At 35.9% G+C, this 18,824-nt stretch overlaps 1 protein-coding gene across 2 annotated transcripts in view; it reads left to right on the forward strand.

The window, feature by feature from the left end:
• Nucleotides 1–7,027: 7,027 nt before the first annotated feature.
• The window catches only part of LOC109078652 (serine-rich coiled-coil domain-containing protein 1-like), a 40,371-nt gene continuing 28,574 nt past the window's right edge, over nucleotides 7,028–18,824 (forward strand). For both annotated transcript variants that reach the window (XM_042762404.1, XM_042762405.1), the window contains exons 1-3: nucleotides 7,028–7,257; nucleotides 9,264–10,433; nucleotides 12,736–12,920. In XM_042762404.1, the coding sequence (XP_042618338.1) occupies nucleotides 9,290–10,433; nucleotides 12,736–12,920 (1,329 nt within the window). In that variant the 5' untranslated portion in view covers nucleotides 7,028–7,257; nucleotides 9,264–9,289. The remainder of the gene's footprint in view (nucleotides 7,258–9,263; nucleotides 10,434–12,735; nucleotides 12,921–18,824) is intronic.

An 18,824-nucleotide genomic window follows, 5' to 3' on the forward strand; every position in this document is an offset into this window, starting at 1 on the left:
CACAAACTGAAATTAGAAAGAAGAGTCAGATACTATGTGCATGACTGTTAATGGTTTATTATATGACTGGTATCTTAAATAACTGGTAGATAATGAGTTATATCAGACAAAAATAAAATTTCTTTCTATTTTGTGAGAGAGATCTCATATCTTACTGACTTCAAACAGATCTGAACAGGTATATCTGAATACGTGAACACACTAAGGTTTATTTTTAATAAGGTCTCTGATAATTTCAGGCTGATTCATCAGTTTGTGTCATGAAATTTATAAGACAGTTAAAAATACACAGAGAGGGTGAAAAATGGTCATGCAAAACTACATTGTGTGTTTTTTGGCACATAGTGTTTTAACATTAAAAGTGGATTTTTAAATTTGTTGATTTTAAACGAAATATCAGTGTTGGCATTATTTTTTTTCATTCACTGTGTTAAATGACGCATATTACAGTACACTTCTTACCTGCATCTAATTTTTAGGGTTCACATATAGTTTAAAGGGACAGTTAAATAACACAGAAATAGACATTTTGAAAAACATTATAAAAAGATTTTTTCAAGTCCATCAAAGAGTGCATATGGGAGGGATAAAGATCCTTACTTTGTAGCTTTGTCCAACTACATCAAGTTCAGTGGTCACTTTCTTGAGTGCTACATTATTCTTGTCTCTGTCACAGCACACTTATAATGCTTTGCTGCAGTGCCACTATCATCTGTCTCATAGCAACTGCCTCTTGAAACTGTCCGCATCACCGTGTCATTTCAAAGCTAATACACTGATAAAAACCATTTTCAGGGAAAGAAACTGCAAGCATTAGTCAAAGAAACAACAGAAAGACATTCAAAGCCAGATATTGAAATGGTAATTATTAGTATTAAAATGTTTAAGAGGAAAGCTAGCGAGAGAGCCCTTTTATAATATCAGATAATGGATGATAATGGAAGTATGTAGAGTCTCAGACCCAGAACAAGAAATAAAGGCAGAAAAAGATAGAGGTCATGTAAAAGAGGAGTTGAATGAAGCTGATTCTGAAAATAACACTTTCAGGGCAATATCCCAGAGAATTTTACCAGTAATGAAAATTCCGTCATTATTTACTCACCCACATCCAAAACCATATTTTCTTTCATCTTTGGAACATAAAAGGAGATATTTTAAAGTTCCTCTTTTCCCATGCAATTGCCATGAATGGGGAATAAATCTTTTTTCAGCTTCTAAAAAAATATAAAAATATCATAAAATTGAAAGTAAAAAGTCCTGTGTGCTATATTCACTATGAGTTACAGAACAATTTTGAAATGTAAGTTATTTAACTTAAAATCTTGTCACATGCTCTAGGTGTGTTAATGAGAAAAGTAGATTTAAAGATTTTAAATAGATTTTATAATAATTTTAAGTCTGTTCCTGATGTATTGCTCCTGAAGGGTTGAAGTAAGAGTTCTTCTCTTCCCCTTTATCTTTCTAATCATCTCAGGTTGGAGCAGAATTGGACATCTGTATCTTTAGCTCAGACTGTCAGGTAGACTTCAACAGAACTTACACAGCCCTAATACCCTCTGATCCAAATGTGTGTGAGGGCCCAATCCAGTAAACTGAACCCAAGTGTAGTGACGATGCTGGTGTTCCTCTATCTGTTCAGCTACACCCTGCTGCCGCTGGAGGTCTATGCGCGACGCATTCGGAGGAAAGTAGCAGCTTCTTTCTTTCAGGCTCAAGAGGGGAGAAGGGTCGAGTTCCTTATCAAGAAAATTCAAATTAAACAAAAAGGAAAAGACAAAATGAAGTTTTCTTCATAGAAACCAAGCATCAAGATAAAGAAGTGTTTGGGATGATAGATCAGCTATAATACACTCGATACTAGGGCTGCATGCTATACATTTTTATTTTTAACTGTAAATATTGTATTTAAATAATAAATGTACATAATTCAAATTTGTGAAACAAATATTTTGTTCAACAACATTTACTTTCTAAAAATAACAGACAGTTCTCATGCACAGAGAAGCGGTAAATTATTTTGATATTGTTTTGACTTTTTTTTTAATTTAGATAATCCTTGTTTATTTATACTGCAGTGAAGAGGCATGCAATCTGACCTATGATGCTGTAAAAGGGGGAAAAAATACCTCAGTGTTTAACAGAGTGAAAACAGCTTTCTGCTTTTACCTTACAGTTCACAATCCATTAGAGGACTGTGTTTGTGACACTGAAGGACTGGATGATGGAAAACATGACACTAATGGACAAGAAATCAAAGGGTCTTACAGCACAGCAAGAAGGAACTGTAAACGCTTAGGGGGCTGCAGTGGTTATTATATGTGTATATTATACTGTATGTGCATATACACAAACTGAAATTAGAAAGAAGAGTCAGATACTATGTGCATGACTGTTAATGGTTTATTATATGACTGGTATCTTAAATAACTGGTAGATAATGAGTTATATCAGACAAAAATAAAATTTCTTTCTATTTTGTCAGAGAGATCTCATATCTTACTGACTTCAAACAGATCTGAACAGGTATATCTGAATACGTGAACACACTAAGGTTTATTTTTAATAAGGTCTCTGATAATTTCAGGCTGATTCATCAGTTTGTGTCATGAAATTTATAAGACAGTTAAAATACACAGAGAGGGTGAAAATGGTCATGCAAAACTACATTGTGTGTTTTTGGCACATAGTGTTTTAACATTAAAAGTGGATTTTAAATTTGTTGATTTTAAACGAAATATCAGTGTTGGCATTATTTTTTTCATTCACTGTGTTAAATGACGCATATTACAGTACACTTCTTACCTGCATCTAATTTTTAGGGTTCACATATAGTTTAAAGGGACAGTTAAATAACACAGAAATAGACATTTTGAAAAACATTATAAAAAGATTTTTTCAAGTCCATCAAAGAGTGCATATGGGAGGGATAAAAGATCCCTCCTTTGAGCTTTGTCCAACTACATCAAGTTCAGTGGTCACTTTCTTGAGTGCTACATTATTCTTGTCTCTGTCACAGCACACTTATAATGCTTGCTGCAGTGCCACTATCATCTGTCTCATAGCAACTGCCTCTTGAAACTGTCCGCATCACCGTGTCATTTCAAAGCTAATACACTGATAAAACCATTTTCAGGGAAAGAAACTGCAAGCATTAGTCAAAGAAACAACAGAAAGACATTCAAAGCCAGATATTGAAATGGTAATTATTAGTATTAAAATGTTTAAGAGGAAAGCTAGCGAGAGCCCTTTTATAATATCAGATAATGGATGATAATGGAAGTATGTAGAGTCTCAGACCCAGAACAAGAAATAAAAGGCAGAAAAGATAGAGGTCATGTAAAAGAGGAGTTGAATGAAGCTGATTCTGAAAATAACACTTTCAGGGCAATATCCCAGAGAATTTTACCCAGTAATGAAAATTCCGTCATTATTTACTCACCCACATCCAAAACCATATTTTCTTTCATCTTTGGAACATAAAAGGAGATATTTTAAAGTTCCTCTTTTCCATGCAATTGCCATGAATGGGGAATAAATCTTTTCAGCTTCTAAAAAAATATAAAAATATCATAAAATTGAAAGTAAAAAGTCCTGTGTGCTATATTCACTATGAGTTACAGAACAATTTTGAAATGTAAGTTATTAACTTAAAATCTTGTCACATGCTCTAGGTGTGTTAATGAGAAAAGTAGATTTAAAGATTTAAATAGATTTTATAATAATTTTAAGTCTGTTCCTGATGTATTGCTCCTGAAGGGTTGAAGTAAAGCACATATTTTGGACCATTACTATGATTTTTTTTTTCTTCTTTTTTTTCATTTAAAACTGGATGGGTGAAAAAAAGAACCAGCACATTCTAACAAATTTCTCTTTTCATGTTCAGAGAAAATAAAGTTATGGTTTAACATCATTAGGTTAAGTACATAATGACAGAATTTTCATTTCTGAGTGAACTGTTCCTGTAAGTCATATTTTTATTGTTTCTGAGAGCATTTACCAATCCACTTTTCTGGGTAATATAGATAACAAATCCATTTCCTTGAATAATACACCCAAGCATGCATCTTTGGCTACATATGAGTAATCAGAAACGCATTAAATATATAAAAAACAAGAACATTATTAGATTTCTTTTGTATGATGACAAAATGGAGGCAAAGAAGGAAAAAGTCGTTATAATGCACATATTAGTCTGGAATTGAATGAATCAGCCCTCAGACACACACAAGCTGAGTTAATTCAGATTGGGTTTATTAGTGCTGCCATGAGTGACACACGTAGTGACGCAGTCTAACGTCACTTTCTCGATTGCATTCAAAATTTCTCATTGAACATTCAAATCACTTTAATATTCACATAAAAATCTGAGCAGATTTTGTGTTGAAATTTTTTAATTGAGTATTTCATTCAAAATTATATTCACATAAAAATCTGAGCAGATTTTTTAATGTATATTTGATGTATTTGGGACACAATGTCTCCGTTCCCTCCATCAGGGAACGAGGGTTTCCATACGTAACTGAGATGTTCCCTTTCAGTTTTATAATTTTGGTTCTCTATACTAAACGGCACAGCTGCTGAACTGCTTTACGAGACCACGGGGACGCATATGTTGACAAGCCTCGTGTCACGACCAAATGCACCTCTCCTCCTCATAACCTGCCAATGTCCAAGACTTATGACCTCACTCTCCAACAACCAGAAGAGCTGCCAAGAAAACAAAGGTCACTCAAGGGATACTAGCTCTCAATGGATTCTAATAGTGAGTTCCACTGAAAGACCACTGAGAGATGGGATAAGGCACAGCCTTGGAGGATGCAACCTCTGAATGCCTCTTAGGAATCTTATAACCAGGTTGTGCTTCCCTACCGATCTGCCATCTATAGTGTTGTGATTCCCTGCAATCGCAGCCACATACACCTTAAGTGCTGAAGCAGACAAGTGCCTGTCCAGGCCCTCTAGGAGGAAGGATAGCACGGGACCGATGCCACATCTCTGAGGATCCTTCCTGTGGGAAGAGCACCAGTTCACGAAAATGCACCACTTCTTCATACAGCTGACTTGTAGAGGGGTTCCTGGCCTGCGTAATTGTATTCACCAGAGCCGGTGAAAAATCTCTGAATTCCTCCTGGTTGCGCTCAATAAGAGATGGCAGGTAAGTTGTGACATGCAAACACTGCCCAGGTGGTTGATGTATGCAATTGTCGCAGTGTTGTCCGACCAGACCACCACATGCTTGCCTTAGATCAGTGGTCGAAACCTTTAGCTTTAGTGTAAGCACGGCCCAAACACTGAACACAGAGATGATGCTAATCATAAGGAGAGACATGATGTGTATGAGAAGAGAGAGACCGACTGAAAGGGATTTCACTTTTTTTGTGCACAAGCCTTTGCACTAATTACATAAAGAGGGTTGTCCCCCCTAAAAATATGATTAAAAACCACTCTGTGCATTGTAAATAAGGTTTTATAGCCTACTTTAAATAACTATGTAAGTTGTAAACAACACAAACGCAAACGGGGCAAAAATTCGTTTTAAGTTTAGAAACATTTTGAGTCTCCCCCGCCCTCCCTTACCTCACAGTGCTTTGGTCCAAATCCCTGCTTTCCTCTTTTACATCAATCAGTGTTGCCAAGTCAGTGTTGGAAATGGGCTACTTTAGGCGTCAAGGTTTCAAGGTTTTTTTTTATTTGTCAATGCCACCATTTGTGCAGACATACAGAGGAATCGAAATACCGTTTCTCTTCTCTCTCATCAAGTGTTTACATTGTCAATGTACTATAGAAGTCTGTATAAAAATAATATAGGTATTTGCAGTCAGTGCAATATAAAACAGATTTACTGTTAGACGAAATGTACGTCACTGCTTATAGGATTACATTGCGTATAGGATTACATTTACACAGAACGGACAAGAATTGAATTCAGATCAATTGCATCTTTTTTCCATTCAATGACACTGCATGTTAACTGAGCACGTGATTCTGCCTAAAAATCTATTAATTTCTGTCTGAACTATTGCTTTTAGACTCAATGTTATCTTAAATGAATAACCAATGAAGTCTCTAATGCCATAAACATTTGCTGCTTCTCAAACGTAATTGCTTACTTTTTCAGAAACATGCATTGTTAGAAGCTCAATTTTGTAGCAACAGAGACATCACGTGGAATTCCAAAGAATTGCAGCAGGCTGTGGAGGAATTTTAGCCCAGCGATGTTATGGGATTCAGGCTAAAGCTATACGTTGTAAAACGTGACATTTTACCGGATTTAACTCATGCACTTTTGTATTTCCTGGCTAATGAGTTAGATATTTTTCTCTTAGAATTATAGAAGACTATTTGGTGGACCGTTTAAATTTTATATATATATATATATATTTTTCTCTTAGAATTATAGAAGACTATATATATATATATATATATATATAATTAAAATAGACCGTTTTATATATATACGCTACAGTGGTCTAGATGTGTTAAAAATGCCCTATTGATTCCTTCCAAACAACTGATCGACATTTATTCTGCGTTGTTACATATATAATCATAAATACATCATAAATACTTTAGTAGCCTAAACAACGACCGCCTCACGTGCTCCTGAAGATGTTATGTCTGCGGTGACCTTAAAAATAAAATAAAAATATTATATCATATTAACATAAACAACACCAAAATAAATCTATACCAAAATAGATCTAATTTCTGCAAAGAATTAAAATTAAATGGTGCCAGAGTATAATAAAAATAAAATAAACAAACAAATCAAGATGAAAAGTTTGCCACTTCACTGACAAATTGATAGTACTTTTATTAATATTACATGCTCTAATAGAATTTCTGCGTTTACATTTTAGCCGTCACAAAATTCTGCAATAAAGTGAAAAGCTATTTATAGACTGAAACCATTTTTACATATGCATGGAGTTTCAATAATGATACAGACAAATGTGTGATTACACTCTTTTATTTGACTATCCCAGGGCTACTGCACCTGTGTGCCGTCTTTAAATGACGCTCACGCAGGTACCTTGCGTCATTCTCAGAGGCGGAAACGCGGAAGCAAAGCGCGAGCACATTCCACGTCACTTGAGGTGGATTTAGCGAGAGCGAGAGCCAGGATCCTGACAGGAGAATTTAGCGCTTTAAAGTGAAAGTCGCCGGATGTGATGCCACGAGCAATTTGGCTTCACGCTCAACTGTCTGACGGCGAAGGGAATATCATCGGGTTGTAAACAGAGGTTTCATCTCAAGGTAATGTTTGTGTGCGGAGCTGTTCCTTCAGACAGAGCGCTTGTAGCAGGCGGCTGCTGTAACGTTAAATGTCGCCGTTTTATTGGTTACTCCGCGTTTCTTGACGCCGTGTGTCCATCAGTGCAGCTTCTGATATGAAGGGTATATATAATAATAGGTCTGTATTGCGCAATTGCTGTGTCTCAAAACATAGCGAGACACCTAAATAGCATTTTTGGAGCTCTGTAGCAGTGCTGCGATTCCCAAATATGATCTACGCGCGTATGATGTCCCAAAATGCTGTTTATACAGCCAGAATACATCAGATTGCTGGTTATGGGCCTTTTTGCTTTGATTCATAGATTTTCACACTTTATGGATATTCACTATTGGCATAGTTTCGCGTTAAATTTTATGCCATTTAAATAACTTCGAATTAAATTTTTGCTAGCGTTTAATATTTCTAAATGTTCTTCATGCCAAATGTAATGTAGACTACTTGTTTCCCAAAAAACCCTTATTGTTATAGCTTGCGTGCCATAATTTTAACTAGCATAAGTTTCATGAGTTGGTCTGTTGTTTATTACGACATTGGCATTGTCATGATTATTATGCTAAATACTTGAAAATAATTAAGTGTGCTGTATACTGCTGCCAATGTTAATAATTAAAACATGTCAGGTCTAGCAAGCTAAGTAGCGATGTCAAGGGTGTATCTCCAACTGTCACAACAAGGGTACATGTTTTGTAAATTTGTCAGAGGGAACACCTGATTAACTGTGCTTTTAGTACAGTACAGTATTGGCATAAGGTCAGCACAGTATGCTTAATGTGCTGTAATTAAATGTGCTCAGCAAACAGTAATGCAGCTCTCCTGGGTTTTTCCCTTGTGAATCTAAATCATTGTGGCTATGGTGGGAAATAATTGTATTTTTTGCCTATTAGACACAGAGAATGCAGAATTTTACCAACCTTTCAGATTTTTAGCAGCCAATTAATTAGTAGATTGATACAGTATTTTAATTGACATTTTCCCAACATTTAAGGCCAACGAGGACACCATGGCTGACAAGTGGACTCTGAGCTCTTTAAAATAATAGGTCTGTGTCTGCTATTATTTTTTTTACGAACCCATTTTAGATTACCGTTCAAGTTGTTGTACTATTTTTTTTTTTTTCCCCCTTTTCCACTAAAATACTAAGAATAATGATGAATGAGAATATAACAAATTAGACATATTTGGAATTGTGCAAATGTCAAAATCAAGTGAACATGCAGTCCTTTAAATTTGTAATAGTTTTTTCTTTACCTGGTTGGGATCCTACCTTGGATCACATATTTTTACATATTAGATATATTACGATTGTAAGAAAAGTGTAATATTTAGTTTGATTAAAAAAAAATTAATTTGTTAAATAAATAAAATAATATAATGATTTGTTAAATAAACAGATTTACACTTTAGATGTAAACTTCTTGATTCTGTAATCAATCATAGTATTTTTCACAGATTTATTTTGATTAAAGTATGTAGTATTCTTAACGAAATTGTTAACAAGAATAAAAGGTTAGTAAACACTGTAACTAACAGTAATCTAGTAAGCCTGTGCTCACTGGGAATCATATTTTTCTTAAAGACCAGGTAATGCTCATTTTACATATAGTACGCAGTGTATATGACATACAAACTGGATATAGAGCAGCATAGCTTGAAGTATGAAAAGTGTTACTGCATTTGTCTTTTAGTTATTAGAACTGTTAAACAAAGATGGTGAACTAGTGAAGGCTCCTGTGTTTCTTACCAACTTTCTCTTCACCTGTTTATCAAACTATTAACAAACTGGTTCCTCAAGAGTTTGTTTTTGTTTCTAAATAACAGAATTTCTTCTCAGATGCAAGACATGTTGCCTTGTAGAGAAGCCAAAATTACCAAAATTATTTGGCCGGTGGTCATTTCCAATCCTGATTGTGTCTCCTTTTTAAGGCCGTGATGCAAATTCTGAGTCTGTCTTTTTACCTGTTTGCAGGGTGTCTGATCTGGTGCTCGATCTTAATGGGCGAATCAGGGACACGCCGCTCCACCCTGGTCTCCAGGCTGCCCATCTTTAGACGTAGTGTGCGAAAGAGGCAGGACTCGCTCCCCTCCTCACCTTCGTCCGGTGGTGTTGGCAATGGTGTCCACACTTCCTCTCCCTCCAGCACGAATTCCAGTTCCAGCAGCACAGGCAAACGGCGCAGCCTGTTCCGCACACCGTCCCTCAGCTTCCACTGCAAGAGGAACAGCGACCCGACCCAGCTCAGCCTGGACAATCACAGCCAGGGATCTGAGGTCACCTTTCAAGATGGTTCCATCTCAAAGACACGGCATTCATTCGGATTTGGCGGACATAAGAAGAAGATCGCCCGATCTCAGACAGAAAACCTTGAGAAAGTGTCCGCCAACCGCAGCATGTTTATTAATTGCATCAGCTCAAGGACCAAGGAGGGAGATGATTCAGGGTTCCTTGATGATGTGAGCAGCAAGAGGTCTTCCAAGCATAAGAAGCAGCTGCTGCCCAAGTCCTTATCAGCTCACCAAAGGTTTTCTAAGAACTTGTCCAATGTCCCAGACCAGGGTAAAGGTCAGGATGGTGTGGAAGATCATCCTAAAACTGGTACCCCAGGTTCCTGGCCTGGAGAACTGGCTGAGAGTTCTCTACAGTCGCCCATTATCTCAGAAGACCGCACCACGGCAATAACACCATCCGATTTTGTTCCCGTCACTGAAGACTCTGTCTCAGAAGTGGATGCTTTGCCAGCCCCCAGTCCAGCTGCTCCACCTGAAAAATTTAACCAAGCTGTTTCTCCCTCGGAGGTGCCCTTCTCCCCAGCCCAGGCCAGCACGGAAAACCACTTACTGCCAGATACCTGCCACACAGCCAACACACAGTGTGAGAGCACCACTGCCCATACGGAACCAGTAACGCTGCAGACAGTGAAAGAGCTGAACTCTTATACTAACCCTAATGCTAATCCTAACCCTGACCAGTCAGAGACCAGTGAGTTTGAGCAAGCTCCAGAACTGAGTGAGGATAGCAGCTCCAACCCAGACGGCCGTGAAAGGCGGTCTAGGAACACTGTGCTCATCCAGCAGGCAGGAAGATTAGGCCTGAGCAAACTAGAGACCAGGCCAAGTCACCCGAGAAAGCCGCACACAGGTAATGTCAGTGAACTCAGTTGCTGCTTTGTTTGTTTATAGAGAGGCTATTAGGGCTGCATGATAAATCGCATGCAATATTTAATGCACATCTTGTCAGTAAAGCCGGTTTTGTAATCAGCGGTAAATCTTCATCACGTGTGTGCTTTCACAGGGAGCAGCATTTACTACACAGAGCCATTGTTCACTGACAAGCTGCACAAAACCACAATCATATTTTGCACATGTTTTGCGCAGCTTGAAATTTTACATTTTTGGGTGGGAAAAAACAACGGAAAAAAGTTGGGTACTACAGGTATTTGTGAAGTTATTTTTTTTCTGGTTAAATTGGTTTTAAACATGACAACCAAATTAATTGTCTTCACAATGTTTTAATACATCGTAAATCAGAATGACGTGAGCAGACTATCTACACCAAAAATAAAAATAAAAAAATAAAAAATAAAAAAATAAAAAAAGTACAAATAAAAAAATAGGCTAGGCCTGAAGTATTGATGATGTGACCTGAAATGTATTTATTATAAGAGAATGGACCTCAGAGAGAGAGAATATACATGGATATAGCACATATATGCAGAAACATTTTTTATGGCAACAACAGTCAATTATATTGTGTAGTGGGTCAGTATACAAAATATTGAAATGCAAAATACTGTGATTGACCAATCAGCAAATTGAGAAGTCAGTTAATGTTGAAGAGATGTCAGACATCAGATAGTATTAATGCTACATTATTTATTATTTGTTATGAATTAATCTGTTTTATAGTTAATTATCATATTTGTGTTTTAAAACTGACATTTAAGCCCTCATGTAATAACCTATAAAAGCGCTGCATAACATGTAACCTTAAACTGAAGGTGTAACTGATCTTCACAGCTCCGGAACTGCTGAAAGCTTAAACTAGTATTTTTATCCATGCAAACAAAAACTGGGAACTTTATATATATATATTTGTTTAAAAAGATTCACCCCTCCCTTTACAAACAATGCTTTTTTGCTCCAGTTTGGCTGTAGTTTTCATATAACCTGTGATTTTCCTTTCTGTAAACTATACTTTTACCTTTTGAGTGCTTTCACTCCAGAATGCCTGTGGCTTAGAGGTTTATGGGAAACTAACCGGCTCTGCTATATTGAATTTCCTGTAGTGGTGAGTCTGACCTGATATTGGCTTTACTATGGATCCTCTTGCAGGAGAGAGTGAGCTCTACACTCAGTGGTTTCATTTACAATTACAGGTTTGGGGTCATTTATTAATATTCATGTAAATGATTAAGCTCTTTATAAGGTTATTAAGATGTTTTTAGTTATACTTGCTTATCTTTAAATAGGAGGAAAGATGACTGGATACAGTCAGGTCTGTTTTTTAATATGCTGGCAGCAGATTATTTTGGCAAAACAATTATACCAATTAACCCTTTTTGTTTAATTTAGATATGCTGGAAATTTGAGCCAGTTTATGTTTTGCATGTTTTTTTCCCTTGTGAATATATTTACAGTAATCACTGTTATTGTGTCTTTTTATGCAGTTTTTCTTGTGACTGTGTAGGTTTTGGGCTTTCATTGAATATCAGTATTTTTTGTTTGCTTGTGAGTATTTGTGTCAGTAGGATCCAGGATTAAAGCATTTATGATGATACTGTAATACAGTACTGAAACATAACTAATGACTCCTTGTTAGACTGTTTTACCTATCCATGTTGTTTAGATTTTAATATCTACCCTAGGTTAAGAGATAACCTAACTAAACTTATTTTATGCAAATCTAATGCAGTGGATGAGTTGTCATTTAGGCTTAACACTTTTTCATTGTGTATTTAATGTCTTTGCTATATGTTTCAAATATTCTTTAGATTGTGACCTACAGCCTAAATTAATGTCCATTGAGATCTATCTCTGTACGTACAGTGAGATACTGTTGAAATTGTAATAATTAATTTTAAGCGAGGAAACTTGGTAACAAGGTGTTTCCATATTTATTTTTTCCACTACATTTGAATACTGGTTTCCATAGAAGTGCAATTCACAGTTGCAGTTTAAAGCAATTCATGTGTATCTTCCATGATACTTTATTGTAACATAAATATATAAAGTGTATATCTTGAGTATTTATATACTGTATATATATGTATGTATGTATGTATGTATGTGGGGGTGTGTGTGTAATCAAATACAGTGAATTACAAAGTTTTGTAATTGTTATTCTCCACTGCTTCATAACTCAGAACTGTTGGCCAGCAGCTGTTTGTTTTGAGGGATATAATTCATTATGATTTTTTAATCTGTGTTTGTATCCTTTACAGTGTCCATGTGCAGCAGTGTGAGCCCGTACCATGAGGTGATGCGCATGGATAGACGTCTGCGGTCAGCCTCTGAGGGTGCAGGAGGACCCAGACTTCATCTCAACCTCAGGGATCCTCACTGCATGGAGGGCAACAATTTATCCAAGCAGAGAACCACTTCCTCATCTTCCAAACTGGGCAGCATGGTAAGTATAATGCGATTCCTTTGCTCAAGCTCGCATTTTCAAAATACAGGACTGTCTTGTAAAACCATTGATGTAGATTCTCACTGCGTCTTTCCAAGGGATTAAATTCCCTCCCAGTGATATAATCGCAGTGCTTAATTAAACAGACAAATCCTCTCACACCATTTTACCCAGCAGGTCAGCAGGGCCAGTATCCATGGGTCACTTTCCCTCTGTAGAAGATTTCAGTGCCTGAACGTAGTGTGCCTAAAAAATGTTATTAATCCTCAGTTATGTTGTTTTGCGGAATTGAATCTTCAAAGGGATTATTGAAATTTGAGTTATTATAGAGAAAAAACAAATATAAAAACTAATTAAAAAAAAAACCGAATTCAGTAAAATAACAGTGAGACAAAGAAAGTATTTCTGAATCATGTACTGCAGGGCTATTCAATTGGTGGCCTGCCAATCATCTTCATCCGGCCTAGAGAAGAGAATGTGCAGGTCACACATACACCTTGAGTTGTTTTTGGACTTTGAGTTGTTTGTCCACAAGGTGGCAACACTGGCCCAGGCCGTTGTTTCATAGCTGAAAAAGAAAAGGAAGAGACAACAACAGCAATCTATCGGAGACCACAACATCAATAGATAGAAATGTTGGCGAGCACTTGTGTGTCAACTCTAGTGGACAAATGTGCTTTCATGGACAAAAACAGAACAATTATGGCAAAATGTTTTGGCAAATGACCTTGTAAACATGGCCTTAAATCACCATAAGTCCGAAATTACCATAAATAGTTGGGAGAAATGAAAAAGTGTGTCAGATGTGCATCATGTGTATCTGGTTTAAAAGAGAAACCTGCTGCAATCTGTCTGTCTTTGATGTAAATCAAAAAAAAAAAAAGGTAATCACGTTCTCTGCTCGCTGATCAACCTTTGTAGCTTGAATGAAAACTAATCTATATAGTTTATGCATATACAGTTGGTAGTTTGTGTGAAGATTGTTGTAATTTAAATTAAAATTGGTTATATATTTTTCAGAGCCTATTACATGTTAATAATAATGTCTTTCGGTTATATTGTAACTTTAAATGGCTATAGTTAATGTCAAAAATTGAGGGAAAAATGCATTTGATCGAAACATCAGTAGCAGTATTGGTATCAATAAAACTTGCCTTCATTAATAATAAAGATGCCATTAAACCCATATTGAAAATATGCTATATTTGTTGTTTCTACATTAATTTGGAGGTTCAATGTGAAATTATGATAATATAAATATATTAATATGCAATTAATTGTGATTAATTACTGAAAAATGTGTTATTAATTTATTGACAGCCTTAATGTTATCCTTTTATAGATGTTACATTTGTAAATTTTACTGCTGAATATAAATTTCAGTTTAATTTCTGATTTTATAGACCCCCCACCCACTTGGTCCCCTTCATATTTTCAATATGATAATCCGGCCCTCAAATGAAGCTAATTGAATAGCCCTGATATACTGGTTGCTCGTTTCGATGCAGTTACAGTGTGTCCAAATATATATGGACCTAACTATATAATAATAGCCCCAGTACTCATAACATTCATTATACTGAAAAGGCTGGACAAGATATTCTTCAACTGATTGTAGTATAAATACACATTTACTTAGAAGGTCCAGATTCTGTGGAGTCAGTATTGTGGCAGAACCTAGACCTGAAGAAAAAAGTACAATCAAATCTACTCTGAAAAGTAATTAAAAAGCCCAAAGCAGGTGAAAGATATAAGAACATTTCCAAGTCATTAAATATATGCCATGGAATGCAGTTAAATCAATAATTACGAAATGGAAAAGAATGGCACTGCTGTGAATCAACCTAGAACAGTCTGTCCTCAAAAACTGAGCTACTGTGCGAGAAGCAGTTTTGTGTGATGCAACTTAGAAATATTGTGATTGTGAAATATCTAGTTCACAACATAAAACAGTTTGAGGCTTTTTGTTTTGCAAGTATTTATTAAAGCCACCATCTGTTTATTAAAAGCAGACTACAGAAAAATCCTGTCCTTTAATCTCTCCACAGGACCCCACAATGAACCTGTGGATTATGCGTAATAACAGGAGCACTGTTCACAGCAGGCCATTTGAAGTCCAACAGTGATTGTGTTGAAGTTTGTTAAAGGCGGTGGAGCACAAGCAGTTCTTTAATTCCTGTAGTGGTCTTTTCAGTGAGAACAAATATATATATATACAGTGCTAACTGTTAGAATGCTAAATTACTACCAAAGACCTCAGATATATAAAGACTGTGCACTCCTATTACTATGAATCAGACGAAATGCAATATGCATTATGGCAGGGATAGGCAGCTCCAGTCCTGGAGGGCCACTATCCTGCAGAGTTTAGCTTCAGCCCTCATAAAAACTCACCTGCCTGTATCTATCTAGTAATCCAGAAAACACTGATTGCCTTGTTCAGGTGTGTTTAATTAGGGTTGGAGCTAAACTCTGCAGGACAGTGGCCCTCCAGGACCGAAGTGTAACAAATACCGCCTTCTATATAAGAGAGCCAGTTGTCAATTGGTAAAATCATGACATCCCTGCAGCTGCCATTAGAAGCTCCGGTTGCCATAGAAACAGTCATTGTCCTGAGACCAACACTTGGGACTGACTGCATAGGCGCACTGAATGGGCCAACCAGAAATACAAGCTTTTTATAATGCTATTTCAGCATGAGAAGAAAAATGTAGTTTATCTCAAAATTTGTTTAATAAAAAAAAAAAAAAAAAAAAATATATATATATATATATATATATATATATTATATATTTTATATATATATATATTATATATTATATTATTATATTATATATTTATTTAATTATTTAATTATTTATTTATTTATTTATTTATTTTATTTTTATTTTTTTTTTTTTTTTAATGTGAATGTGGCAAACAGTTTTTGAGATTTCAGGATTTCCCCATTCAAGTCGATAGGACACCCAAAATAGCTGCCTGGAGGCATTGCAAATATGGCTGCCAAGTGAAAAGACTTTCATTGAAAGGGACTTTTTGTACTGCACACTTTCAGCATGCTAAAACACTTTCAAATATTTAAAACTTGTGTCTCTGTTTGAATGCTCCAATGCTGAAAATATATAGGATAGTAAACAAGAAAAAAGTACAAAAGTTGTCGCTTGGGTGGTACCTTTTCAAAAGGCACAACTTTGTACCTAAAGAGTCCATATGTATACCTTAAAGATACATATAAGTACTTAAAGTGTACATTTTAGTACCTAAAATGTACAAAAGTGTACCTTTTGAAAAGGTACCACCCCAGGGACAGCTTTTGTACCTTTTTTTTCTGAGAGTGGCTTTCTGCTTGAAAATTTACACTGATTTGAAAAAAGCTAAACTAATGTCCCACTACTGATAAATGTACACTATTATTTAAAAGTTTAGGGGGTTGTTAAATTTTGTAATGCTTTTAAAATGCCTCTTATGCTCATTAAGACTGCATTAATTTTATCAAAAATACAAAAACAGCAATATTGTGAAATAGAATTATTTTAAATTGCAATAATATTTTAATATATTTTTTCTATTTTAATATATTGTAATTTATTCCTGTGATGGCAAAGCTGAATTTTCAGCAGCCATTACTCCAGTCTTCAGTGTCACATGATTCTTCAGAAGTCATTCTAATATATTAATTTGGTGATCAAGAAATGTTCCTTAAATTATCAATGTTCCCAAAGTTGTGCTGCTTAATATTTTGTAAAAACCGTAATACAGGATTCTTTGACGATTAGAAAGTTCAAAAAAGCAGCATTTCTTTGAAATAGAAATCTTTTGTAATTATTATAAATGTCACTTTTAAATCATTTAATGCGTTCTTGCTGAATAATACTATAATTTCCTTCAAGGAAAAAACCTTATTGACCCCAAACATTTGAATGGTAGTAGTTAGTTGGGACTATATTTAGCTGGTGTCAGTCATTGGTGTTATAGGGCTGACAGATAAAGATTTTACACTGTGTAGACAAAACCCTTACAGGAAAGCAATTAGTAATGTAAAACAATGGCTCATACGTTTGGCTAGTTCCTACAAAGTTATAAAGGCTTAGTTTGGCTTCTGTATAATGTAGCCTGCACCTGCACAGCTTGAGGCCAAAGTAATTGCTCTTGTTTTCCAGCGTAGCGGAGGAAAACGCCACATCCTGTGTTATTGTTCTTTAATGCTTGCTAAGGTGCCACTGCTAATTTGTCATCAAGTCATGTGCCGTGCAAAATTTGTGAGTGAGGGTTACCTTTACTGTGGCTAGGCTGACCTGGCCTTTCCATTTACATTATCCTGTTTGGCAGTTGTTCTTGGATGAGACTACGTCCTGAAGGCAGCGTGTCTGAGCAGGTTTGTCAACAGAAATCTTAGGAAACATGTTGTATTTTTTGGGTGACTTTGAGCATCCACAATCTTGTATTCTTGAAGCGATGCCAGATAAAGATAAATGTATATGTGAGCCTACATTTTAGTTGCCAGATGAAACAGATTTGTTGAAGGAAAATCATCTTCTACGGTGCAGTCGTTCTGCAGTCAAGTTCAGAGAATGGGCAACATTATGTGTTGTGCAAGGTGCACGGAACAATGAACATTATACTCCCTGATGTCCGATTTGTGAATGACTCGTTTCTTAATGAATCAGTCTCAAACATGTCCCAAACTTAAAAGTTGTTTTGTATGAATTGGTCTAATAACTCACTCGCTTACTGAAGTGTGCGTCATTTTTTTAAATGAAATTTGGAATTAAGAATGGTGATATTTGTTATTATTTTAAAAAATTGTTTTTTTATTGTTGTTTTTTTTTAGAAGATTGTTGCTTACTAATTTTTTTTTTTTTGGGGTCCTATTATGCTTTTTCAACTTTAGTTAGTCTGTAATGTTGCTTTTTGAGCATAAAAAAGATCTGCAGTTACAAAGCTCAAAGTCCAATTCAAACAGGGATATTTTATTTAACAGAAATCACTTTTCAAAAACTACAATGAACGACTCGTTTGGACTACAATGCATATTTTCCGATGAATGGGATGACACCTGGTTGAGCTGCACTAGAGAAGGCAACCAGTGTTATCACTATGTCGGAGACACGCTAGCTTTCCCAAGGCAGACGAACTTAGAGTGGTTACAGTCATCCAGGTTTAAATCATGCTCAAATTGATTTGATTTTGATGCAATATTTACATTGAAGCTCACAGCAGAAACTATGGTAAGGTGCATGAAATTTCCCGACCAGGCGCCGAATGTTGCCAATCAAAGCACACACTGACCCAGCTAACCAATCACAGCCCATTTCGTATTTCAGAAGGAGTGCCTTCATTTGATACAGGAACTATTCGAGCCGTTCATGCCAGACTTGGGAGAGAGGTGTTGTAATAAAGTAAAATATGTGTTTCAGAAGGAGTGCCTTCATTTAAAGTAAAATATGTGAATTTTTTTCAGAACAACTTAGTATGAGAGATCAAGACTTTGTAAAAGAGCATAATAGGACCCCTTTAAGCCCTCTTAAAAAAGATATTGTGTGTGTGGAGATTCTGTTATAAAGTTGTTGTTTTTTTTTCTTCAGATTTTTCTAGGCTGAGTCTGTAATCACCAAAGAATGTAAATACTAATTAACATATTTTTTATGGGGATGACTCACATAACTTTTTATGTAAACACAAAGACAGGCAGGAAAAGGGAAGTATTCCATTGTCACAGTCAGAAATTGTGGTCCTCTCACTACTCTCAGGGGAAGCATGCCAGTTACTGCTCACTGTGTTCTTCAAACATTCACATTTGAGGAACTACAGTAGTTTACCATTTCTGTAATCTTTGGCCAACACACTTGTAAATCATAAGTGTCATTTGGTAATTTTGTTTTGCGTTTTGCTGCTTCATTTGCA

The sequence above is a fragment of the Cyprinus carpio genome, chromosome A8 (genome assembly GCF_018340385.1).
Source record: "Cyprinus carpio isolate SPL01 chromosome A8, ASM1834038v1, whole genome shotgun sequence".
NCBI classification, from domain to species: domain Eukaryota; kingdom Metazoa; phylum Chordata; class Actinopteri; order Cypriniformes; family Cyprinidae; genus Cyprinus; species Cyprinus carpio.